Source organism: Mixophyes fleayi, chromosome 4 (genome assembly GCF_038048845.1).
Source record: "Mixophyes fleayi isolate aMixFle1 chromosome 4, aMixFle1.hap1, whole genome shotgun sequence".
Classification (NCBI taxonomy): Eukaryota; Metazoa; Chordata; class Amphibia; order Anura; family Limnodynastidae; genus Mixophyes; species Mixophyes fleayi.
Genome location: NC_134405.1, coordinates 61,208,254 through 61,234,964, shown reverse-complemented (window position 1 = coordinate 61,234,964; position 26,711 = coordinate 61,208,254). Strand labels below are relative to the sequence as shown.

Here is a 26,711-nt window from a genome sequence, read left to right as displayed (position 1 = left end):
TCATTATGGCAAGCTAACATATGAGGAGTGTGTACACTACTTGTGTACTGGTTGGTATATGAAAGAAGTATAAGACCAGTGAACAGGCTGGTATAAGAGAGAAGTATAAGAATAATGTACAAGTTGGCATATGAGAGAAGTATAAGAGATGTGTGGGTACAAGTTGGTACATCAGAGAATTATAAAAACAGTGTGTACAGGCTAGTATTAGAATGTGTACAGGTTTATATATGATAGAAGTATAAGAGAAGTGTGGGTACAGGCTGGTCCATGAGAGAAGTATAAGAACAGTGTGTACAGGCCGGTATATTACAGAAATATAAGGATAATGTATACAGGCTGGTATATGAGAGAAGTATAAGAATGATGTGTACAGGTTGGTGTATGATAGAAGTATAAGATCAGTGTGTGTACAGGCTGGTATATGAGAGAAGTATAAGAATGATGTATACAGGTTGGTGTATGATAGAAGTATAAGAGCAGTGTGTGTGCAGGCTGGTATATGAGAGAAGTATAAGAATAACGTGTACAGGTTGGTGTATGATAGAAGTATAAGATCAGTGTGTGTACAGGCTGGTACATGAGAGAAGTATAAGAATAATGTGTACAGGTTGGTGCATGATAGAAGTATAAGATCAGTGTGTGTACAGGCTGGTATATGAGAGAAGTATAAGAACAGTGTGTACAGGTTGGTGTATGATAGAAGTATAAGATCAGTGTGTGTACAGGCTGGTATATGAGAGAAGTATAAGAATAATGTGTACAGGTTGGTGTATGATAGAAGTATAAGATCAGTGTGTGTGCAGGCTGGTATATGAGAGAAGTATAAGAGAAGTGTGTACAGGCTGATATATGAGAGAAGTATAAGAACAGTGTGTACAGGCTGGTATATGAGAGAAGTATAAGAACAGTGTGTACAGGCCGGTATATTACAGAAATATAAGGATAATGTATACAGGTTGGTGTATGATAGAAGTATAAGAGCAGTGTGTGTACAGGCTGGTATATGAGAGAAGTATAAGAATGATGTGTACAGGTAGGTGTATGATAGAAGTATAAGAGCAGTGTGTGTGCAGGCTGGTATATGAGAGAAGTATAAGAATGATGTATACAGGTTGGTGTATGATAGAAGTATAAGAGCAGTGTGTGTGCAGGCTGGTATATGAGAGAAGTATAAGAATAACGTGTACAGGTTGGTGTATGATAGAAGTATAAGATCAGTGTGTGTACAGGCTGGTACATGAGAGAAGTATAAGAATAATGTGTACAAGTTGGTGCATGATAGAAGTATAAGATCAGTGTGTGTGTACAGGCTGGTATATGAGAGAAGTATAAGAACAGTGTGTACAGGTTGGTGTATGATAGAAGTATAAGATCAGTGTGTGTACAGGCTGGTATATGAGAGAAGTATAAGAATAATGTGTACAGGTTGGTGTATGATAGAAGTATAAGATCAGTGTGTGTGCAGGCTGGTATATGAGAGAAGTATAAGAGAAGTGTGTACAGGCTGATATATGAGAGAAGTATAAGAACAGTGTGTACAGGCTGGTATATGAGAGAAGTATAAGAACAGTGTGTACAGGCCGGTATATTACAGAAATATAAGGATAATGTATACAGGTTGGTGTATGATAGAAGTATAAGAGCAGTGTGTGTACAGGCTGGTATATGAGAGAAGTATAAGAATGATGCGTACAGGTTGGTGTATGATAGAAGTATAAGAGCAGTGTGTGTACAGGCTGGTATATGAGAGAAGTATAAGAATGATGTGTACAGGTTGGTGTATGATAGAAGTATAAGATCAGTGTGTGTACAGGCTGGTATATGAGAGAAGTATAAGAATGATGTGTACAGGTTGGTGTATGATAGAAGTATAAGAGCAGTGTGTGTACAGGCTGGTATATGAGAGAAGTATAAGAATGATGTGTACAGGTTGGTGTATGATAGAAGTATAAGAGCAGTGTGTGTACAGGCTGGTATATGAGAGAAGTATAAGAATGATGTGTACAGGTTGGTGTATGATAGAAGTATAAGAGCAGTGTGTGTGCAGGCTGGTATATGAGAGAAGTATAAGAATGATGTATACAGGTTGGTGTATGATAGAAGTATAAGAGCAGTGTGTGTACAGGCTGGTATATGAGAGAAGTATAAGAATGATGTATACAGGTTGGTGTATGATAGAAATATAAGAGCAGTGTGTGTACAGGCTGGTATATGAGAGAAGTATAAGAATGATGTGTACAGGCTGGTATATGAGAGAAGTATAAGAATAATGTGTACAGGCTGGTATATGACAGTATATAAACTGAATGTGTTTGATACACATGAATCATGTTGGTGATTAATGGAAAAGGTGACATGACTCAATGATTAATGCCACATGCAGCTCAGTCCAGCCTTGTCATCTGGAGATTAAATGTAATCCGTGGAGTCCAGCCGGACCTCCAGGGACACCAGCTGTCCACAGATTGTTGCTTTAACAATGTGAAGTTCTCAGTGTTACATGAAGGACCTAACAGGCCTGGAGCTGAAAATAACCACAAGCCTAAACACTGGAATAGTTTGGCTGATCGCACTCTACACTGTGTCTCACGTTATTAGAAATAGATGGGTTTACCGGAGTGATGACACTGCACGGCCTTCTTTCTATAAGATACATCATGTTAAAGGCTACATCATTTTAGAAGCCAGCAGGATACATTATGAGGCTAAAGCAGTGATAGGCAACCTGATACACTTCAAGGGTCACATGGGCGTCCCTCTAACCTTTAAAGGGCCGCACATTCCCCTTATTCTCAGAAATAAGTTAAAACAATACATTTAATCAAAGACACCGAAAGAAACACCTACCTGTAATAACATAATAGCAGTGTTATAAGCTATAACAAACAAATCGGACTATAAAGTAGGAAGGAGTTGGGGGGCACTTGTTGCTCATCACTAAAGGCATGTGGCCAATTTAATGTCATTACCCAGAATCTCTAGGAATCATTCTACCATAGTCACCTCTAGATTCTCCACCAATTCATTGTAGGACTTGAAGCCAGGAATCCTGCGGTCACTACACTGCACCCCCACATCTTCACTATGCTTGCAGTCCGTCACCCCCCACCCATTGGAGCTGCAGGCGGCAATGCTTCTCTCTCTTCCAGTGCAGTGTACATTGTCCAGCCAGATTTTTCCTGTTGGAAACAGAAACACCTCGATAAGTACAGTACATATATGACTTTGCTGCCTACACTATACATGACATGGTATGGTATAATAAAGACTATACTAGAAAATATGTCAGTTATAATAGCTGGTATTCATTATTTCAGTGCATAAAATATGGTATACTAATTAACTAGCCCAAAAAACTGGAACATTTGGTCTTTCAGCCGGATAATAGTGATGCAATGTAAAGGGGGCACTCTTTTTTCCCCGGTTAACCGATGATCCCAAACAGACACACCATAAGGATCATTGGACAAACACATTTTGCTCTCACTAATTAAATTGTATCAGATTAAGCATTCTAAACAACTATTTGGTTAGTCACACAGTTTATAATGCAGGAGCATTTTGTTTTAAAATGACCTAATACTCCAAGACAATCTATTAATATAGCTTACACTATATTTATATTGTACAGGCCACTTGAGATCTGTACATATAAGCTGGAAGAGGGTGAAAGTTGACTTATCGCACTACCAATGTTGTGCATGCAGATGTAGATGACTTGCTATGTGATAAATTGGTAACGCCAAAGACATGCTTACCCTCTCCCTTGCCATACTTGGAGCTGGGTGCCCAGGATACTGCATCCATGTATCCCAGCTCTCTGCAGACAATGTGAGCCGCATACATGGAGAAGTCATCATCACACACAGTGCCCCACTCCCCATTATAAAAGACTTCCACTCTTCCTTCGTTATGCTTGCGTTTCTCGCCTGCCAGACGGATGTGGATTTTTGGGGGTGGCTTGGGTGGCTCTGTGGGTAGTGGTTCAGGTGCCCGCGGCTCTTGATATTCTGGATAATAGAGCCAATGGTCATACTGCCCCCATGTGGGTACAGATAGAGTGAGGAAGAAGAGGAAAACGTGTGCCACCAACATATCTTATGAGAGCGGTGGGCTGTGACACTGGGCCTGGAATGGAAGAGACATATAAAGAGTGGACATGAGTACAGCAATATTACTTATGTTACTTCTTTTAAAAACAATTGTTTTAGAATTCTTTATACAACATCAAGCAGACATGTTGTGGGTTCAACCAATCAATTCACTAGGAGCTGGTGACATGACTGAGGGGTGAGACGCAAATTGCACAACTTTCATCCTCATTGCACAGACAGCCAGTAACATCATGTAAACGCTGCACACTTGAAGTTCACAAGTTACGCATTATTTTATATAGTTCATACAGTATTATGCAGTAGTGAGTACAGCATCTACAGCCACAACCCTCTGCTCACAATCTTATGTTGGTGTCAGAGACAAAAAAGACAATGTCGATCTTATTTAATAAAATAGTTCTATGTGCACAAATGTGCTTTAACATATGGCAACCAATCAGAGTGCAGTTTAGAAAATAAAAGCAAGTGTTTGATTGGCTCCTGGGTTACAGCAAATTCATGCACATAACACTATTTTATTAAATAACTCCCTATATTAATTAAGTCCCTATAATGATGATGGGAGGTAGGACTGGAGATACAAAGTGTTGCCCACAAAGTCACTCCTGTGGACCCTCTACCTACATAGCCTCTCTACCGTAACATGTTTAATAGGCACTTGTAGTTTATTATCAGCACTCATCATAATCAAGGAAAGCATAATTATTATTAAAGCATACTTGACAACATTTTATTTTACCCCTCAGGGATCTCTTTTTATCTAAGACCAAATTCAAATGATGCATAAAAGTGGAGGGACTAGAAGAATAGGATTATGGAAGTCATTCTGCTGCAATCACAGAAGCAGCGACAGCTCCGAAAAAGGTATAGAAAAGTTGGGTAGATGGAAGTCTAACAGTTGTATGGTGTACAGTATATTACAAAGGGTAAATGTGACTAAATTCTGCACTTCCTGTAAGGGCTGATCCAGGACGAAAGCCGCTGTGGAATCAGGAAAGCACGAAAACCGCTCGCAAATACTGACTGTGGGATCAGGAAAGCATCTTCTCTAGACTGTCCCTAGGATCCCTTACCTTCCTCTGGATGATCTCTTCCCTTCCATCCTTGTCCACTAGGTCATGCTTTGTTTACTAATATGTCATTGTATCAGTCTGCCCATGGGGTAGAAATGTTAATGTTGTTCTTGGGTAAATATCATAACTTTATTATTTAGGTGACAGCAAGTGGGCTTTCCTAAAGTTTTGGATAGTGGGCCATTCTTACATTCACTGGGCTAAGGACCAGATTGTGAGACACACAGACATCTACTCTGAAGTAAACAATATCTTCTTAGGTCTAAGGGGAATATGAAGGGACAGACTCAGGCGAAAGGTTGAGTGCAGGCAAAAAAGTTTGTCTGATGTAATGATTATTCACCTGGGTAATGATTTAGGAAGTCTGTAGATTTAATTCTAAACATTGTCTAAGCATTGTCTGGTCTGATATAGTGCCAATGAGAAATTGGCATTGCCCACCAGACGGGCTGGGAATAGACAAGTAGTTACACCTGCAGTAGGAATATTCACTGGGGAGAAGGGTGATATTCCATTCAGACATGCACATTTTTTGTATAGGTCGAATGAGGTGCACATAATGGACAAAGGGTTACAGATTTTCATTGAACAGTTGTTGAGGACATTAGCAGTGTTGTAAGGGGTCACAGAGGTGGTGGCGGGCTGTGGTTCTGTTAGTAGGGAACCTGGCATTGGCACCAAAGCACTGTGGTCAGCCACTAGTATGTGCTGTATTACTGTACTAGACATAGTCATCAGAATGGTTCAGTAGCTCGGTCATTAAGTATAAGTGGAAATTCATATCCTCTTGTAAAACAAACTCTTCCTGTAGCCCCTTCCCCCGTACACATGTACAGAAGCTGCCCCCTCCCTGTCTGACTCTCCCAGACTCCTCTGGGTGGGAGGGGGGTTCCTGAGTCTGAATTTTTCCATAGTGAAGTCACTCTGAAGATGACATCATTGGAACTAGGGGAGACCCCAGATCAGACGTTAATCTGCTGAGCTAGGAGAGTGCTCAGCACATTACCTGTTACCATAGAGACTTTCCGTCCTGTCATCAGAGCTATAATAGAACACCTTTGTCCTGTGCACCATTTGTCACATTCACAACTATAAACTTCCCAGAAATATTTCAAGCAGCTTGTGTTTTATGAGAGTGGGGGAGGGGGCATTTTTCCATGCACCCATGACTTTATGTTCAGCAGAACAATAAGCCCTTTTACTGCTCTATACCATATGCCATTCAGAGCTTATAAAGTACCACCAGTATACATCTTACAAAAGGTCAACTAACTTTCAAAAGGATCATTGACAGTCTATATTGTTTGTGTATATTACGAGCATAGTATCTCATTCCTATAGTTAGTGAGTTTTTACTTAAACCTCTTTATGATGGGTATAAGTAACCCATGGTTTTCCATCATTCTGCAATTCCCAGCATAGAGAGAGCGAGAGAGCTGAGAGATGTAGTCCTTTTATTGCTGGAAGTCGGAGGTATACCCAAGCATGACTCATACATCCAGATTACAAGCAGCAGTAACGCCAGAGAGGGCATTTGGATTGATTTTCTCAGATTTAGGTCTCATATAGTTGTAACTATATTTTTTTATCTAATATGTTGTTTCAATAACAATATTGTATCTTTATTCAATAATTTAATCAAAATTATTCATTAACCTTAGTTCAAACTCTTCCCTGTTTCCTGCCCTGGACGTCAGTGTCAGTCCTGGCCAGCATACCATACTCTACTGTGAGCAGGGCCGGATTAACCCTAGGGCTAACTGGGCTACAGCCCAGGGGCCTCGGGCATCCAGGGGGCCCTTGAAAGTGCTCAACAGCATTATTGATGGGGTGGGGGCGCCCCCAGCGCGATCAATGCTGCTGAGCACTTTCACTGCGGTCCTTCCCCGGCGAGCTGTAGTCTCCTTACTGAGGAGATCTCCTCAGTAAAGAGCGTACATCGCACCGGGGTAGGACTGCAATGCCAGGAGAGAGCGGTAAGTGCCTTGGGGGCGGCTCGGATCACGGATGGGCCCTCACGGGGGAATGGAGGCCCCCTTATCCCAGTGGCCTCCATTCCCTTAATCCGGCCCTGACTGTGAGTCAGATTGTGTGCATACCCTAAAGCTGGGTATAAGCAATCTTACTTCTGATGCAAGTCCTGTAATGATTTTCCCAACGACTAACATTGCCGACGAGCATGCAGATTTATTTGTACACACCTACACAATATACCTTCAGATCTGTGCTCTTCATCTCTCATAACCATCTGCTGAAAAGATCACGACTCTGTACAATACTTGCCAACTCTCCCGGAATGTCTGGGAGACTCCTGAAAACCGGGTCGCTCTCCCAGACTCCCGGGAGAGCAGACAATTCTCCCGATTCCTGTCCGGCTCTGCAAATTGAACGAAGGGCGGCGGGGGCTTAGTGCCGCCGTGTGTGCGTCATTGTGGCCCCTCCCCCTATTTTTATTGGCCAAGAACGCGATGACAGCTTTGGGGGCGGGACTAACGACGAGCTTCTTCGAGCCCCGCCTTCATCAGCCTCCCGGACCTTATGGGACACAAGTTGCCAATGTTGGCAACTATGCTCTATACACACTCTACAGATATCTGCCTACACCGCTGGTGGTGAGTGCATACCCACTTCCACCTTTGCTGACATAGTTCCATTGTTGATTGTGGTTTATAAGACCAAATCAACAGATCTGATGTGTTTTGCTGCGATACAACATGATCGTGGGAGTGTACACACTAATGCAGTATGTGACTAAACAGTCGTGAATTGTGTGATCTGCATGATAACTACATGGGTGTGTACCCAGCTTTAGACTGTGTGATATACAGCATTTTCAATGCCTGGGAGACGAGGACATGGGTGACATACATGCCGTGCAGAGAATATGCACATCCTGTACTTGATTTTATTGCCATTTGGAAATATTTACAAACCTTTAAAGGGAACAGCACCTTGTAGGACACCCAACAGTTGCTGTAAAATCTCTCATGTAATTTGTCATCGTTTAAAACGTTTGTGTTTCAAAAGTGGAAATAGAGTGATACACACCAGGCACTGTCCATAGAAATCCATTCCTGTCTATGTAGAAATTGACAGAGTTATGTATCCAGCTGCTTACGAGTGTCTGTGAATTTCATTCAAGACAGTGTAATAAAATATGCCTACTTGTAGACCATGCCGCAATAATGGGCTCTGTCAGTGTAGGTCACTGTCTAGTCTCAGACGTACATGCATCAGAATGGAATGGTTCTCTGCCTAACAGCATCCATACCCAGTGTACGATACACAAGAGTGGTCCAGTTCTATACAGTTTTATCTTTTTATGCATCTGTCATTACACCACGTAGCTTTAAAAATAAATGATCAAAAAGGAAACTTAATTCACATACATTAACATGTTTATTAGAGGTCGTACCACGTTAGTTATTATTTCTTATTGCATTGATAAGAAATTATGATTTAATGTGGCTATTTCTTAACATTGTTCAGCGAATAGTTTATAGTAAAGTGATGGCAATTGCACTATACTTACAGGTTCCTATGGCCAGGCAGAATTTGCAATGGGGAGAGCACAAAGGGATCCGAAGATCTCTCTACTGCGATGCTCTCCCCATAGGTTATAGCGGCTAACGCCATCTTCAGGGGTCAAGCTCAGAAATTCGGAGCTTGATAAATAGGGCAAAATCGCAGTCCCCATAGAAACATATAGGGACTGGATTTGCGACTGAAGAGGCTGGGACCTCTCGGAGTTTGGAGACATCTGCAGCAGTCCTCTATTAAATAAATATCCTTGTTACTATTTCAATGCGGTAATCCCATGATCGGTGGATTATAGGTTGACAATTAGTCACCATAGTGTCTATTATAATAAAAAAATACCACCAATGTAAGTGACACTATGCTGTGGTTTGGTCAGATACAAACACATCTTTTAGAACAGGCCTGTCCAACCTGCGGCCCTCCAGGTGTTGTGAAACTACAAGCCCCAGCATGCTTTGCCAGTAGACAACCAGTTGATAGCTGGAAGAGCATGTTGGGACTTGTAGTTTCACAACATCTGGAGGGCCGCAGGTTGGACAGGCCTGTTTTAGAATATGGAACTAACTATCTCCTGGTACTACATGGAGGCATTTTAAAATATCACCACATTAAACAGGACTTCACAGCAGAGTTTACCCTTCTAGGAAGTCTCACCCCTGAGAAGAAGCGTGTTGGGGTTGTTTTCAAAATGTCTTCAGCAGGTGCAGAAGATGTCGCCCCTCCTGGGAGGAGCCAACTGTGTCTTATGCACCCCCTACTAACCATGTCTATGCATGGCAGTTTTCAGTCGTAAGAAACATTAAGGTCACTGGGTTAATCATCAGGAAATATCTCAAATGAGGATTTGATATACCAAGAGATTTCTTAATCCCTTCCCTATGGCCCTTTCACGCATGAAACATAGAACCACGTGTACAATAATTGGCCACCCAGCTATACGGGAATGGCTACCACTGTACTGTACAGCTGGTGGCAACAAGCTCCTGTAATACATTATTTGCACAAACTAAAATCCATTTAAAACCTCAGAGACTGATGTGCATAATATGTAGGGGCTGTATAAATACAGGATAATAATTTTATATTAGTAGAATCAATCACAAGGTTCTTGCTGTGATGAAGCTGTTGAGAGCTATACAGGAACTATACAGAAAGTACCTGGAGAGTTCTACTTCACAGTTGAATGCTCTCCTGGAATGTCTGTGAAATTCCCAAATTTCTAGGAGTTCTCCCAGACTCCTGGGAGAGCAGTGAAGCCTTTGCGTCCTGCCCACTTTCCCTCTGCAGTAGGTAGGGGGCGGAGCTTTATTATGTGACCACAGTGAATTGCGTCATCCTGGCCCCTGGGTGGGGCTTAATGACACAATTTGGGCAGTGATGCCCCTCTCGCACTTTTTCGCCAGCATCTCCCCTCATGAATATTGAAAATACCAGCAAAGTATTTTCAACCTAGGTAAATATGGCCACCATTCTCTATTACCCTCCTCTGCATCAGGAGGGAGGGGCTTCTCCAACTAAACGGACAGTTACTTGACAAAGTTGTTTTGTAAGAACGCACAATGTGGATTGGTCGACTAATACACAGGGGCGGGGCCAGTGATGTCACAGTAGCTCAACTTTTTGACCCATATCAGATCCCATTAGGACAAATTTAGGAGGAGCCTGAGTTGTCCATTAAAGAGAGGGGAGGAAATATTATTATATACTTTTTAGCACATCTGCCGTGGAATGTCAGGGTAACATTGATCAATGTATTTTGCCCTTCTGGTTCATCTCTGAAAATTGCAGTTTGGGGTTGAGTATGAGATAGTCTCCACAATATGCTACATGTATCTGGAGGAATCTGGAACCGAGTGATATTCTGCAGACCTTGAAAGAGGTACATAAACTAATAGTCTGCAAATTATTATTATCAAAAGTATAGAAAAAAAAAAGAACTGAGGGTTTTGCTTGGTTAGAGTCTATAGATACAACAATTTCCTCTTGTAAGCAGAACCATTTTTTCCCCAACTGTGCAATGCTATTAACTAAGACCCAGTTATTAGAAGACATTGTTCTGCTTCTGAGCAATACAAAATTCTTGGAAAGTCCCTTGATAATTGTTTTTACCTCTGACTGTCTAAAGAAACCTAATGTATGAGATAATGTGTGAGCACATTTACACATATGTTATAGCAATTAGATTGTTAGGATTATTTGTTTGGCTATATGTCTATATCTTTCCCCACAGCAACTCCATACATAGCAAGTGATGACACCACTGTTCTCCTAGACCACAGTGACTTGGTAAACCACCAACGCATTTTCCATACACAGGGAGACAACACGAAGGAAGCTCTGCTCTGTTCCTAATTAGCTGGATTTTCTATATTTGGATACACAAGACCATCTACCTACCTCACCAGTAACATTTAGTACATCAGGGAGGGTTCTTCCATTGATACCATTTTCCCAGTATAGCTGTCCAAGCTCTCAGTTGTATTAAGGACCTCTGCTGGAGAGCTACTTGAACCACTGCTTGAGAACCGGAGGAGAGGAGGGAAATAAGAATGAAAGTAAAGCCGGTTCCTAACTGGTTCTGTGCAACCAATTAGAAGCTGGCTAAGGTCTTAGCGGATTGGGCTGCAGCCTGATTTGCCGACAATATGAGGCATAATGGAAATCAATATATATGTACCCTAATGCCCATGTATCACCTAGCGAGTTAACAGACAACATGACGACCCAGCCAGTGACGAGCACCGACACAACACAAATCCAGTTTTGTCAGGATCACTAGGCCTCATGATGAGCTGGGTCTGGACTCAATAATGATATGTATAATTAGTGATTACATTATAGCACAGGTGATGTAATAAGCAGGCAATGTGGGCATTTACCAAGGGCCTACCACAGGTCCTATATTAAATGTATTCATTTACTAAATACCTTCTGTCCCAGGCACAATTTCCAATATGCAAACATAGCCCTTTTTTAGCTGACATTCTCCAGGATCAGACAGCCGTATTAGGAAAATGTTGAAGATTATTTAGAATTTTACATGTGCCCCAGAAATGGAAAAAGGCCTCACTAAGTATATACATGCTATTTAATCACACTCGTATTATTTATAAAGCATAAAGTACTCCCAGATTATGGTGTAGCTCTGCTCAATGTCTGCATGCGTGCATCATCTCTGAACTGTGTGCAGTAGGGATGGCCCATCTGGGAATATGTGTGTGTAGATTTTATTATCTTCTGATCACTGATTGCTCTGTGTCTACCCCAGGCCCGACCACACTGTCAGCCCCCCCATATAAAGTGACAGAGCCTGGGCCTGCTTGTTCTGGGTAAAGATCATTATTGTACAAGAAAAAAAGCTAAGTGAGACCATCTACACCCTTCACTCCAAATCATTCATGTAACAAGTAACAGATACCATCCTCCTACAGCAGTTATGCATTGCTACATTCACTAATGGCATGTATACACTGCTGTACCATGGCAGAAGGTCTCACACTAATGCTTGTCCCGTCTACGCAACTATAATGTATATACAGTGTTACACCATGGCATGTATATTTTGCAGCGATGTATGTCATGTATACATTGGTAAACCATGGAATATTTACACTGGTACAGAAGGGTTAGACCAATACCAGCACCCACTTCTAAACTATCATACTATGGTATACATTATAGAATGAATACACTGGTACACTATGACATGCATATATTTGTACACTATACCACATATACACTATTACACCATGGTGTATAATACTACATGATGACATGTATACACACCATACCACAGTGACATGTATGCCCTAGTATGACAAGGACTTCCCTCATACATACTGCTACAGCATGACATGTATAGCCTAGTACCACCTAGGTAGTATAAGTGCCAGCCTTTCACATACGCTCTGCTACACTGTGCCATGTATGTACTGCTACGACACGGGCAGCAGTGTTTTATCATGCTACAATCCTGTTAGTATGGAGTGTATATAGAGTTTCCTGCTTACACTGCAGAATTACTGGTCTTCAATCACGTATCCTGTTACCAGGGAGAAGTCAGAGTGAGCCCAGAGGCCCTGTTACACAAACCTCATATTCTATGATGTCACCTCTTAGTAATGTCTGCGGAGAGGAGATGGGACCAGATGAAGAACTGGGAAGATTAAAGGAGAACTCCAGGCAGTAAGACCATCTCCCCCAACTACAAGAAGTAGATTCATGCAATCATCTTGTCTCTGACAAGAATCTCCAGCTAATAATAGTACAATGAGATAATTGTTAGAGTACCCTGTATGTACTCATCTCTCTGTACAGGGCTATGGGTCATGCTATGCCTTTAAAAAATAGTAATAATAATATGAAATGAACCAGTAACAATCAGTTACCAGTAATGTTCCTCACCCTCTTTCCCCTCTATTCCTCTTACCACCCACTCTTGCTCATCTTTCCCTTCAGACTTGTACTCCCCTCACCCTGACCCTCTGCTTTGTGTCTCTTGTTAGCCTGCCCTTTCCCTCTAGATTGTAAGCTCTCATGAGCAAGGCCCTCTTATCCTCGTGTCCTCCTCCTTCTGCTACCTTTGCCTTCGGCACCACTTCATCATTTTTACAACCTGGTCACGTGGTCATAAAAGCAGAGGGCAGAGGACAGAACACTGTGTATCTACAACGGAAGGATGGATGGGGGGCAGAGGTAGAAACATAGAAGGAGCGTTTGGCGAGGTAGGAGGTGAACCACGAAAGGTTGGTGTCAGAAAGTCCAATGGTGTGAAGGGTGTGGAGTAGGAGAGGGTGATCCATGGTCTTAAAGGCTGCAGAGAGGTCCAGGAGGATAAGCAGGGAGAAATGGCCCCTGGATTTGGCTGAGAGAAGATCATTGGTGACTTTGGTCAAGGCAGATTCTGTGGAGTGGAGGGTGTGGAAGCCAGATAGGAGAGGATCAAAGAGGGAGTTGTCAGAGGAGTAGCTGCTGAGACTGTTGTAGACAAGCTGCTCAAGTATTTTGGAGGCACAAGGGAGAAGAGATATAAGGTAGTAGTGAGAGAGTAAGGAATAAGAGCATATTTAAAGGATGAGGGGAAGAGATTTCCTCCAGTCCGTTCGGCGGTATGGGTACATTTTTGAAGAAACCGGGTAAATTTGCAGTGCCAAAGTTGGGGTTTAGAGCAGCAAAGGTGGACAGTAGAGATGCGGGGGGAAGCAGAGCCAAGAGCTGTGGTGAGAGTGTGGTTGTAGAGGGAGGCCGCTTGGTTGGGGTGGGACAGAGTGAATAGAGGGAAGAGGAAAACTTCAAGTGAAGAGACGAAAATACCAGGATCAAAAGCATCAAGATGGCATCTAGAAAGGGTAGATTTGGGCATTAAGAGGGGTGCAGGAGATGAGGAATGAGGGAAGGAGAGGAGATGGGGTCATAGAATGGGAAGAGAGAGTTGGAGAAGTCAGAAAGGTCATATTGATGGGAGAAGACAAGGTCCAAGGAGTGACCGAGACAGTGGGTGGGGGAAGAGGTCCATTGTGAGAGGCCAAAGGAGGAAGAAAGGGGGAGAAGTTTTTATGGACGTTGGGTCTGTGGGGTTGTTGATGGGGATGGTAAAGTCACCTAGGATGATGGAGGGGAGGTCTGAGGAGAGGTATTGGGGACACCACTGCACTGTTATATGCAATAACACTGACAGTCCTGATTTTTGTGGCACTCTTATGCTTTCCTGTGGGCATAACCAAAATAACAATCATAGTTTATCGAATTGGGGTGCATGGTTGAAAGTCTCAGAGTATGGCTGGGTCTAGTCTGTCCCAGGGATCCCATGTTATTCATGTGGGTTTCTGTGGATAACAACTCTATGTTTCAGTAGATATTACGTTGCTGTATAAAATGCAGTTTCACAATCCAGTGATCAATTCCATGTTTCTGCATCAGCTGCTGGGATTAGAACAAATGTAACAGAGATCTTTCACAGCATAATATAGTGCCAAGAATGAGAACAGTTCAGACTCACTAGTAGTGAAAGGTACATTTATAATGGGAGTTAATTTATTACTCCCTGTGTTTCAGTGAAGTGTCCTAGTAGCTACTCTACAAACTACTGAAGAAATGACACTTTGATAACTTTCCTCTCACTGCAGATATTACCATACAGAACTTGTTCATGATATAAACATTGTTGCATTTGGTACATTGCATACTGAAAATTAGCTGGGGCTGTGGAGACTTCAAACAGAAGACGTACGGATGAAAGGCTGCCTCTAATTGCAGCAGCCGATAGACATTGGCTAATCCTATGTTACTGAGGTAATTGCCTCCTGACAATTTTTGAAATGTATCTTCTGCATTTGGCAGTAGGGAGGATTCAGTTTAAACACAGTAATTTTTAGACCAATTAAGTTTAATTTGTTTTATGTCCCAGAAGATTGGTCTGCTGCCCTGCAATCACCAATGACAGCTACCACTGTACGGGACTGGCACCTGGATCTGTCCATGTACGTTAATCTCGCCCCCTGGGGTATGAAGGGAGATGTATAAGGAATGGCTGCAGTAAAACACATCCTATAGATGGCCTCTGAGATTAGTCACTTCATTTAAGCAGTAAATTATCAGTTACCTTTGCACCAGGCGTAAGGTACTAGGGTTCTTTCGTTAGAAGCCATTTAGGCTACCAGTAAGTTTTTGGACTGTGAGAGGAAACCCACAAAAACATGGGGAGAACATATAAACTCCACGTGGGTCCCTGGTCGGAGTTGTACACAGAACTTTGAGACAGCAATGCTAACCACTGTGCTCGTTGCTCAGTAGAAGAGCTACTAGGTACAGGGTCACTGTCAGGGGTACAGGAGGCACTACTGTAAGGAGCCCAAACTCACCAAGGGGAACGCCGCTCCGCACACATCAGTGTCATATGGTCCGCCCACAACGGTCAAGGGAAGGGCAAACTCATGTCCCTATTGTCGCTGGTAATTGAACCTCCCCCATAGAGTGTGGTAAAAACATCACCTGGGCTCATTGAAGTGCATGATTTACCTGGAAGGCAGCATGTTCTATATTTGGCGTGTCCTGATCTCTATGACAGGCGGACACTAGTGCATATGTTTTACCTAACGTGTCCTGGCTAATGATTAATACTCTATTCCTAACTGTTGAGCATCCATGCAGAGAAAACTCATATTATTGACATTCTTTATATCTGACAACTGAAGTCTGGAAACAATATGCTCAATTCGAGCTGCAGATTTCAGTAAAAAAAAAAAACATGGCTGCCGGAAAGTTTCTGCATGGCTTTAGAACCAATAATATAATAATAGGAGAATGTCATAAACAGACTTGACTGCTTAATATAGCTCAAACTACACAGATGTGATCTTCACCTACAGCCTCTGGGACTGTTGAAAGTGCAGTTTGAGGATGCCTGAGTTAATTAGTGGCTCTGCAAATTCCTGTGGCATACTTACAGGATGGCCAAAGTCTAGATCAAACCACCATGCCATCATTAATAACGCCTACCAGCACTCAATACAGCCCAGATAACTGACATGTTGTACTGTACTAAATGCCAAGTATAAAATACAGTCCCAGTTGGCCAGGATATAATACAGGTTCATGCCCAGCATATAATACAGCCTTTTATGTACCATAACGCAACTGCATGACAAGTAGATACTATGATACAACCTTATGACCGGTACATACTGTAATACAGCCATATGGCCAGTACATACTGTAATACAGCCATATCACCGGTACATACTGTATTACAGCCATATGACCGGTACACTATAATACAGCCATATGGCCAGTACATACTGTAATACAGCCATATGACTGGTACATACTGTAATACAGTCATATGGCCAGTACATACTGTAATACAGCCATAAGACCAGTACAAAGTGTGATACAACCTTATGACCGGTACATAGTGTAATACAGCCATATGACCAGTACATATGGTAATACAACCTTATGACCAGTACATACTGTAATACAGCTATATGACCGGTACATACTGGACTACAGCCATATGACCGGTACATACAGTAATACAGCCATATGACCGGTACATACTGGACTACAGCCATATGACCGGTACATACAGTAATACAGCCATATGACCGGTACATACTGTAATACAGCCATATGACCGGTACATACAGTAATACAGCCATATGACCGGTACATACTGGACTACAGCCATATGACCGGTACATACAGTAATACAGCCATATGACCGGTACATACTGTAATACAGCCATATGACCGGTACATACAGTAATACAGCCATATGACCAGTACATATGGCAATATAGCCATATGACTGGTACATACTGTGACACAATCTTATGACCGGTACATAGTGTAATACAGCCATATGACCAGTGCATAAGATAGCTTGCTGACTAAAATAAAGCATATCCTCATGTCCTGTATACAATGCAGCTTTGTGTTCAGTATATAATGCAGCCCCAAGCTGACAAACATGCACCTTTTAGGAAGACCACTATAAAATTAACTAAAAGCATTTAAATGTGAAATTCCTCGTTATTGGCACTTTCATATTATCGTATTACTACAAGCAATAAGATAGCTGACATTCATTTTCACAAAATATATGTTGAACTCTGGTTCTTTCTGGAGAATAAAGCTGGCCTTTTATTAAGCTGAACAATTCTAGAATAATAAAATATGCCCATTTACAAGAATGGTATATATTCCCTGTAACACCTCAGTCCGATGCTATTCTCCGTGACTTATGAAAGTTGTTATGAGATCGCTAACCTGACCTTACATGTAGACTATTGCACCTGGTGTCACTACCGGGACCGGTGCTAAGGAATGAAAACAAAGAGAGCTTGTAGCAGAGCGAGAGCCCTGGGGAAATTCAACATCATGATGAAAACTCATTTAGTAATGAGGGTGTCAGGAGAGAAAGCAGAGCTTGTAATGACTGCGGGAGGAGAGCCATGGTAAGAGCAGAATGCAATAAACAGAAGGGGAGAGTGTCAGGGCACCAGCTTACAAAGCAGAGGAGCATGGTGAGAGATGGACGGAAATTAGGGGAGGGTGGATATATTATCTGCTTACAGGTGTGTATAATCTACCCCAGATAAACAACATAACCCTGAAGTGACCTGTGAAGGAATGAGCCCCCCCGGCACATCTGTAGCCTATATATGCACTTAACACATGTACATCTCATATGCTTCAGTTCACGTAAAACCTGTCATTCAATCTGCTAAAATTAAATGTTTTGTAAGGACTCAAATGAAATAGTCTGCTTGGGGGCTAATTTACTATGCGAAATGTCATAGTTACATTTAATGTGCACCCATCGCCTATACATGGACATTTTGTTAGCTGAATCTACATACATTGTACAATTCATTAAAAACAAATGACGTCCTAAAGTATCTTGTGACTAAGTTATGTCACTGGTTCTGAGTAAATTAATAGGCTGCATTTTCATGAATACTGGCTCCGCCCCCAAAAATGGCTGCCTCTCCTATGTGTAGGGGCACACCTCACAACCGTTCCGATTTTAGGGATCTGCCCCGCGGGTGGGAACATTGGAGGGAAGGGAGATAGCTAGAGGGCAGCACTCTGGCCACTCCCGCTGACAGGCACTTTCATGTTAGGAGGTATGGTGTAGGGGGCACGTTCACTGTATAGGGGCAGTATGATGAAAAATTACACTGTGGAAACGATGGGGTCCATTTATTAAGACAGTGCGACAGGGGCAGGCTGGGATGGGGGGCTGGGGGGCATCTGCCCCAGGGCAGGTCCAAAAGCAGGCTACCTTGGGCTGAGTCACTGGGCCGCCTGCATTATTTTTCCTTTAAAATGTCCCCAATATCCTGCTGAGTCGAGTCTTGCTCCCAGGGCTAAATTTTGCCAGCGTAGACACTCATCCCCGCCAAGCCTTTTTGCTCTTTACCGGCAACCTAACGCTGCCAGCGGATGGAGGAAGTGCTGTACACATGCACATAGCACTATCACAGGTAAGGCATACCATCGTAAACAAGACAAGTAACTCCATCCAGAAGACATTTAGCGCTGAAATCCAGCGTGAAAGGTACCGTAATAACTCCCCTTTTGACAAACAGAACAGCCAGGTATGCCCCCTATGCCTTCGGTAACTGGTTTGCCCTTTAATACCATGCATGCCATGGAAAGGTCAGCAGCCCAATATATCATGTAAAAAGGGGGATGCAGGATGGTAAAGTAACTAGTCTAGGTCATCCCAATGTCCCAATTCAAAAGACAGAAAAATATATACCCAATTGTTTTCATAGAAAACAGTGCTGCATAAAGTATATCCCGACTGCAAGGCCTGGTAACATGGCACAATTTCCAGATATCCCTAATTAATTAATCACAGATGAGACTATCAAAAGCCAGTGCTTCCAGAGACACGCCAGTGTGAGAGAAATTATATCCTCAAAACCTGGCCAGTTTCCAGCACTTAGTGCTTGGAACCCCCTCCCGAATGGCAGCAGACACAAATCAGCTACTTCCTACAGGGTTAACACAGACTGCAGGAATATCCATCAGATGCAGGAAGTAGCCCTAATGGGTAAAGCAGAGGAACCTGCAAAACACTGTGTGTCCGGAGTGGGGGTACACATTTAGTGGGGGGAGGGGGGGGGGGGGCAGTTAAAACAACAACTCTAATACAGACCACCTCAATTGCAGCTAGTGTCAATTAGCATTGGGACACTGATAATGAACATGCTACATTGTGTAATGACAATAAGTATCTCTATACACTGATGGCAACCATACTGCATTGTATGATGCGCTCAATTTTCTCACATGCACAGCTATGTATACACTGATCACAACATTAAAACCACCTGCCTAATATTGTCTAGGTTCCCCTCATGCTGCCAATACAGCTCTGACCCATCGAGGCATGGACTCCACAAGACCTCTGTAGGAGTCCTGTGGTCAGAACTGGACCAAAGAGCAACGGAAGAAGGTGGCCTGGAGTTTGATGAATTATGTTTTCTTTTATATCATGTGGACGGCTGGGTGAGTGCGAGTCATTTAACTGGGAAAGAGATGGCACCAGGATGCACTATAGGAAGAAGTTAAGCCTGCAGAGGCAGTGTAATGCTCTGAGCAATATTCTGCTGGGAAACCTTAGGTCCTGGCATTCATGTGAATGTTACTTACCACCTACCTAAACATTGTTGCAGACTAAGTACACCTCTACATAGCAACGGTATCACCTGATGGCAGTGGCCTCTTTCAGCAGGATAATGCACCCTGCCACACTGCAAAAATTGTTCAGGGATGGTTTGATGAACATGACAAAGAGTTTCTGGTGTTGATTTGGCCTCTAAATTCTCAAGATCTTAATCCGATTGAGCATCTGTGGGATGTCCTCGAAGTCCAAGCCATGGAGGCCCCATCTCGCAACTTATAAAACTTAAAGGATCTGCTGCTAATATCTTGGTGCCAGATACCACAGGACACCCTCAGAGGTCTTGTGGATTCCATGCTTTGACGGGTCAGAGCTGTTTTTGCGGCACGAGGAGGATCTACGCAATACTAGACAGGTGGTTTTAATGCTGTAGCAGACCACCCCACTTCAACCATCTCTTTAGAGACGATGCTTGCATTACTCTCTATGGGCTATCTACATCTACAGAGCTTCACTCAATAAAGACTATGTAACTTAAGCAGAGTATATTCACTATAGCCTGTGTAACGTTTACACACCATCACTCAATATATATTATGTAACTTATGCGGAACATACTCACTATAAGTTATATAATATCTACAGAGCATGACTCACAATAGCCTATGTAACTTATGTAAAGCATCACTCACTATAGCATATGTAATATGTCAATATATACTGTGTATCATCTACAGACCATTATTCACTATGGGTTGCGTAACTTTTGAGTAGCATCACTCAATATAGGCTACGTAACATATGCAGAACACCACTTACTATAGACTATATAACTTATGCAGAGCAGCACTCACTATAGACTATATAACATATGCAGAGCACCACTTACTATAGACTATATAACTTATGCAGAGCACCACTCACTATATACTATATAACTTATGAAAAGCACCACTCACTATAGACTATATAACTTATGCAGAGCACCGCTTATTATAGACTATATAACTTATGCAGAGCACCACTCACTACAGACTATATAATTTATGCAGCAGCAGAGCACCACTCACTACAGACTATATAACTTATGCAGAGCACCACTCATTATAGACTATATAACTTATGCAGAGCACCCCTCACTACAGACTATATAATTTATGCAGAGCACCACTCACTACAGACTATATAACTTATGCAGCAGCAGATCACCACTCACTACAGACTATATAACTTATGCAGAGCACCACTCATTATAGACTATATAACTTATGCAGAGCACCACTCACTAGACTATATAACTTATGCAGAGCACCACTCACTAGACTATATAACTTTTGCAGAGCACCACTCATTATAGACTATATAACTTATGCAGAGCACCCCTCACTACAGACTATATAACTTATGCAGAGCACCACTCATTATAGACTATATAACTTATGCAGAGCACCACTCACCACAGACTATATAACTTATGCAGAGCACAACTCACTACAGACTATATAACTTATGCAGAGCACAACTCACTACAGACTATATAACTTATGCAGAGCACCCCTCACTACAGACTATATAATTTATGCAGAGCACCACTCACTACAGACTATATAACTTATGCAGCAGCAGATCACCACTCACTACAGACTATATAACTTATGCAGAGCACCACTCATTATAGACTATATAACTTATGCAGAGCACCACTCACTAGACTATATAACTTATGCAGAGCACCACTCACTAGACTATATAACTTTTGCAGAGCACAACTCATTATAGACTATATAACTTATGCAGAGCACCCCTCACTACAGACTATATAACTTATGCAGAGCACCACTCATTATAGACTATATAACTTATGCAGAGCACCACTCACCACAGACTATATAACTTATGCAGAGCACAACTCACTACAGACTATATAACTTATGCAGAGCACCACTCATTATAGACTACATAACTAGAGAGCACCACTCACTACAGACTATATAACTTATGCAGAACACCACTCACTACAGACTATATAACTTATGCAGAGCACCACTCATTATAGACTATATAACTTATGCAGAGCACCACTCACTACAGACTATATAACTTATGCAGAGCACAACTCACTACAGACTATATAACTTATGCAGAGCACCACTCATTATAGACTATATAACTTATGCAGAGCACCACTCACTACAGACTATATAACTTATGCAGAGCACAACTCACTACAGACTATATAACTTATGCAGAGCACCACTCATTATAGACTATATAACTTATGCAGAGCACCACTCACCACAGACTATATAACTTATGCAGAGCACAACTCACTACAGACTATATAACTTATGCAGAGCACCACTCATTATAGACTACATAACTAGAGAGCACCACTCACTACAGACTATATAACTTATGCAGAGCACCACTCACTACAGACTATATAATTTATGCAGAGCACCACTCATTATAGACTATATAACTTATGCAGAGCACCACTCATTATAGACTATATAACTTATGCAGAGCACCACTCACTACAGACTATATAACTTATGGAGAGCACCACTCACTATAGACTATATAACTTATGAAAAGCACCACTCACTATAGACTATATAACTTATGCAGAGCACCGCTTATTATAGACTATATAACTTATGCAGAGCACCACTCACTACAGACTATATAATTTATGCAGCAGCAGAGCACCACTCACTACAGACTGTATAACTTATGCAGAGCACCACTCATTATAGACTATATAACTTATGCAGAGCACCCCTCACTACAGACTATATAATTTATGCAGAGCACCACTCACTACAGACTATATAACTTATGCAGCAGCAGATCACCACTCACTACAGACTATATAACTTATGCAGAGCACCACTCATTATAGACTATATAACTTATGCAGAGCACCACTCACTAGACTATATAACTTATGCAGAGCACCACTCACTAGACTATATAACTTTTGCAGAGCACCACTCATTATAGACTATATAACTTATGCAGAGCACCCCTCACTACAGACTATATAACTTATGCAGAGCACCACTCATTATAGACTATATAACTTATGCAGAGCACCACTCACCACAGACTATATAACTTATGCAGAGCACAACTCACTACAGACTATATAACTTATGCAGAGCACAACTCACTACAGACTATATAACTTATGCAGAGCACCCCTCACTACAGACTATATAATTTATGCAGAGCACCACTCACTACAGACTATATAACTTATGCAGCAGCAGATCACCACTCACTACAGACTATATAACTTATGCAGAGCACCACTCATTATAGACTATATAACTTATGCAGAGCACCACTCACTAGACTATATAACTTATGCAGAGCACCACTCACTAGACTATATAACTTTTGCAGAGCACCACTCATTATAGACTATATAACTTATGCAGAGCACCCCTCACTACAGACTATATAACTTATGCAGAGCACCACTCATTATAGACTATATAACTTATGCAGAGCACCACTCACCACAGACTATATAACTTATGCAGAGCACAACTCACTACAGACTATATAACTTATGCAGAGCACCACTCATTATAGACTACATAACTAGAGAGCACCACTCACTACAGACTATATAACTTATGCAGAGCACCACTCACTACAGACTATATAACTTATGCAGAGCACCACTCATTATAGACTATATAACTTATGCAGAGCACCACTCACTAAACTATATAACTTATGCAGAGCACCACTCACTAGACTATATAACTTTTGCAGAGCACCACTCATTATAGACTATATATCTTATGCAGAGCACCCCTCACTACAGACTATATAACTTATGCAGAGCACCCCTCACTACAGACTATATAACTTATGCAGAGCACCACTCACTACAGACTATATAACTTATGCAGAGCACAACTCACTACAGACTATATAACTTATGCAGAGCACCACTCATTATAGACTATATAACTTATGCAGAGCACCACTCACCACAGACTATATAACTTATGCAGAGCACAACTCACTACAGACTATATAACTTATGCAGAGCACCACTCATTATAGACTACATAACTAGAGAGCACCACTCACTACAGACTATATAACTTATGCAGAGCACCACTCACTACAGACTATATAACTTATGCAGAGCACCACTCATTATAGACTATATAACTTATGCAGAGCACCACTCATTATAGACTATATAACTTATGGAGAGCACCACTCACTACAGACTATATAACTTATGCAGAGCACCCCTCACTACAGACTATATAAGTTATGGAGAGCACCACTCACTACAGGCTATATAACTTATGCAGAGCACCCCTCACTACAGACTATATAACTTATGCAGAGCACCACTCACTATAGACTATATAACTTATGGAGATCACCACTCATTACAAATGATGAGTATCTATATACTGCAGAAAGAATCCATAATTGCATTGTGTTTTGTGAGTGCTTATTACCACTGATAATTGAGGTCACTCATTAGAATGACATTTGCAGAGTATTCCTCACTGAAACATCTGCAGACAGGATACTTGCCAGTCTGTGTGTTCTAACACACATTGGTAGTGGGCACAGACCTATGGCTATTATGGCTATTATCATTATTAAATAACACACAGACATCTCCAGCACCCACCCTCATCCATGTCCCCAGGCACAGTCTGACCTCCACCCTATACACTGAGTGTGAACTCACAAGTCAGTAGCAGTGGTTGCAGGCTCGGAGTGGAGTATCTTCTGTCTGGGTCTCTGGTCTCAATACACTGATGAGGGTCCCTTGTTCTGTTTTAGAAGCTTTCCCTCAAGTCTCTAACTCTCCCCTGCACACTTTTTGAACACAGAGAAGCCGCCCTCCCTCCCTCTAACCCCCTCCACTCCCCTCCTCTCCCAGCCCCCAGCAGACTCAGACATCCTAGCTATTGAGGGTGAGCTCATGGTTAGGAACTGAAATATGAGTTCAGTAGTTGTATAGTAGCCCACACATGGTCTCTGAGGGGTTAATCATTACACCTCCCATTAATACTGCAAGTGAGGAAAGTAATGTGTCATCTGCTATAACATGCACAAGGTACTACCTACATATACATGATGTATATACCCACATTGTGTGTGTATGAATATGAGACACTTACATGTACTGCATAGTATATAAATGCTGATATACCAAGTGTCATAGAGGGTCACATCATCCTGACCCTTTTGTCCTAGGAAAAATGGAGGGGGCCATGTGGGATGTTTTGTCCATGATTTTTATATTACTCATTTACAACTGGAACATTTTTGTTCTCCCTAGAAACACAATCTGTGACCAGGGGGTTGGGAGGGGGAGTCACTTGTGGGATGTAAACCCCCCAGCATAATGCTCTGAAACTTACTGCAGGAGCTAAATTCTTCGAATATACAATCTTTTTGTAACTTTCATAAATATGTGAAATATGGGGACAACACAGCGTATTAGTGGTTAGCACTTCTGCCTCACAGCACTGGGGTCATGAGTTTGATTCCCAACCATGGCCTTATCTGTATGGAGTTTGTATGCTCTCCCCGTGTTTTCGTGGGTTTCCTCCAGGTTCTCCGGTTTCCTCTAACACAAATACATACTAGTAAGTTAATTGACTGCTATTAAATTGACCTTAGTCTCTCTCGGTCTGTATGTGTATGTTAGGGAATTTAAACTGTAAACTCCAATGCAGCTGGGACTGATGTGAGTTCTTTGTACAGCGATGCGGAATTAGTGGTGCTATATAAATAAATAAATAGATGATGATGAAATATAAGGATTTTTTTTACATGTACTTGTACAAGCAATTATCTTTCATACTTCTTCATACTCCCTGCTGTGGCCTCCAATCAATTTACAAATGCAAATTGACCTGTGTTAACGATGATGCTCGATAAAGTTTTCAGTGTTCATCTTATACAATAGTACAGCTTGAAGTTCTCTCCCTGGCTGCCAATCTCCTCCTGGACCTTCTGCTCTGGAAGGCTGATCTATGTATTTACCACCACTATGAGTTAAGTCCCCTGGTGGTCATTCCGATGAAGGAACAAACTTTGTTTACCGTATCTGTTTTCTTGCCTCATCCAAACTGGATGTGATTACAAATATAGCTTGGCAGGAGTTGTGACTTCCTCGGTGGGGTGAGCAGCTGGGAGTGTGAGGGTTTCCCTGTTATACTGACCAGACAGCATAATGTCACATTCCTCCGATCCATCGAACAGATTGAATGTATCATCTGATTGTCGGATTGGCCTTTTATAAACAACACATGTTCTGTGTGTGTGCGTGAGATCCACGGGACAGGAATCTTTTCACTTTAAACAATAGCGCACTTTTCTTGGAAAATCTAAACAGAACTATAATAAAAAGATAAACTGATAGAAGTTATTTAACTGGTTCTATACTATATACACATCTTTATGTCCAACAACATTTTAGACCAGGGATAGCAGTTAGCAGTTTTTATGTGTATATAACATGCAGGTTATTCTAATATATGTTACAAATATGTTATGTGGATAATATCTGAAAATCCTGTGAATTCTGATGTCTTTGCTTATTGTTGATCAGTTTTGATGTCTTCATTTCAGTGTTTGTTAAAAAAATGTGTTTATTATAATGAATAATAGACCTCCTACCTGCGGTGTTGTGCTGTGCCTTTATATGGTTACATTGGCATTCTGCAAGTCGAGGACTATAATACCCACAATGCAGAAAGGAGTCTTATTGCAGGACTATGTTCATACCTGCCCCGAAGCTGCTGGAACGTGCTGCCAAGATTCCCCTTGCAATGTGCGATG

The 26,711-nt window shown here is 41.8% G+C and overlaps 1 protein-coding gene across 4 annotated transcripts in view; it reads right to left on the bottom strand.

Moving 5' to 3' along the window:
• The window catches only part of LOXL2 (lysyl oxidase like 2), a 107,240-nt gene that overhangs the window by 32,480 nt on the left and 48,049 nt on the right, over nt 1-26,711 (bottom strand). For 2 of the 4 annotated variants that reach the window (XM_075207206.1, XM_075207207.1), the window contains exons 2-3: nt 3,762-4,131; nt 3,007-3,182 (exon numbers count right to left, since the gene is read on the bottom strand). In XM_075207206.1, the coding sequence (XP_075063307.1) occupies nt 3,007-3,182; nt 3,762-4,098 (513 nt within the window). In that variant the 5' untranslated portion in view covers nt 4,099-4,131. Of the gene's footprint in view, nt 1-3,006; nt 3,183-3,761; nt 4,132-11,128; nt 11,246-24,606; nt 24,739-26,711 lie in introns of those variants that run through there. The other 2 variants (XM_075207205.1, XM_075207204.1) reach the window with 2 other exon arrangements.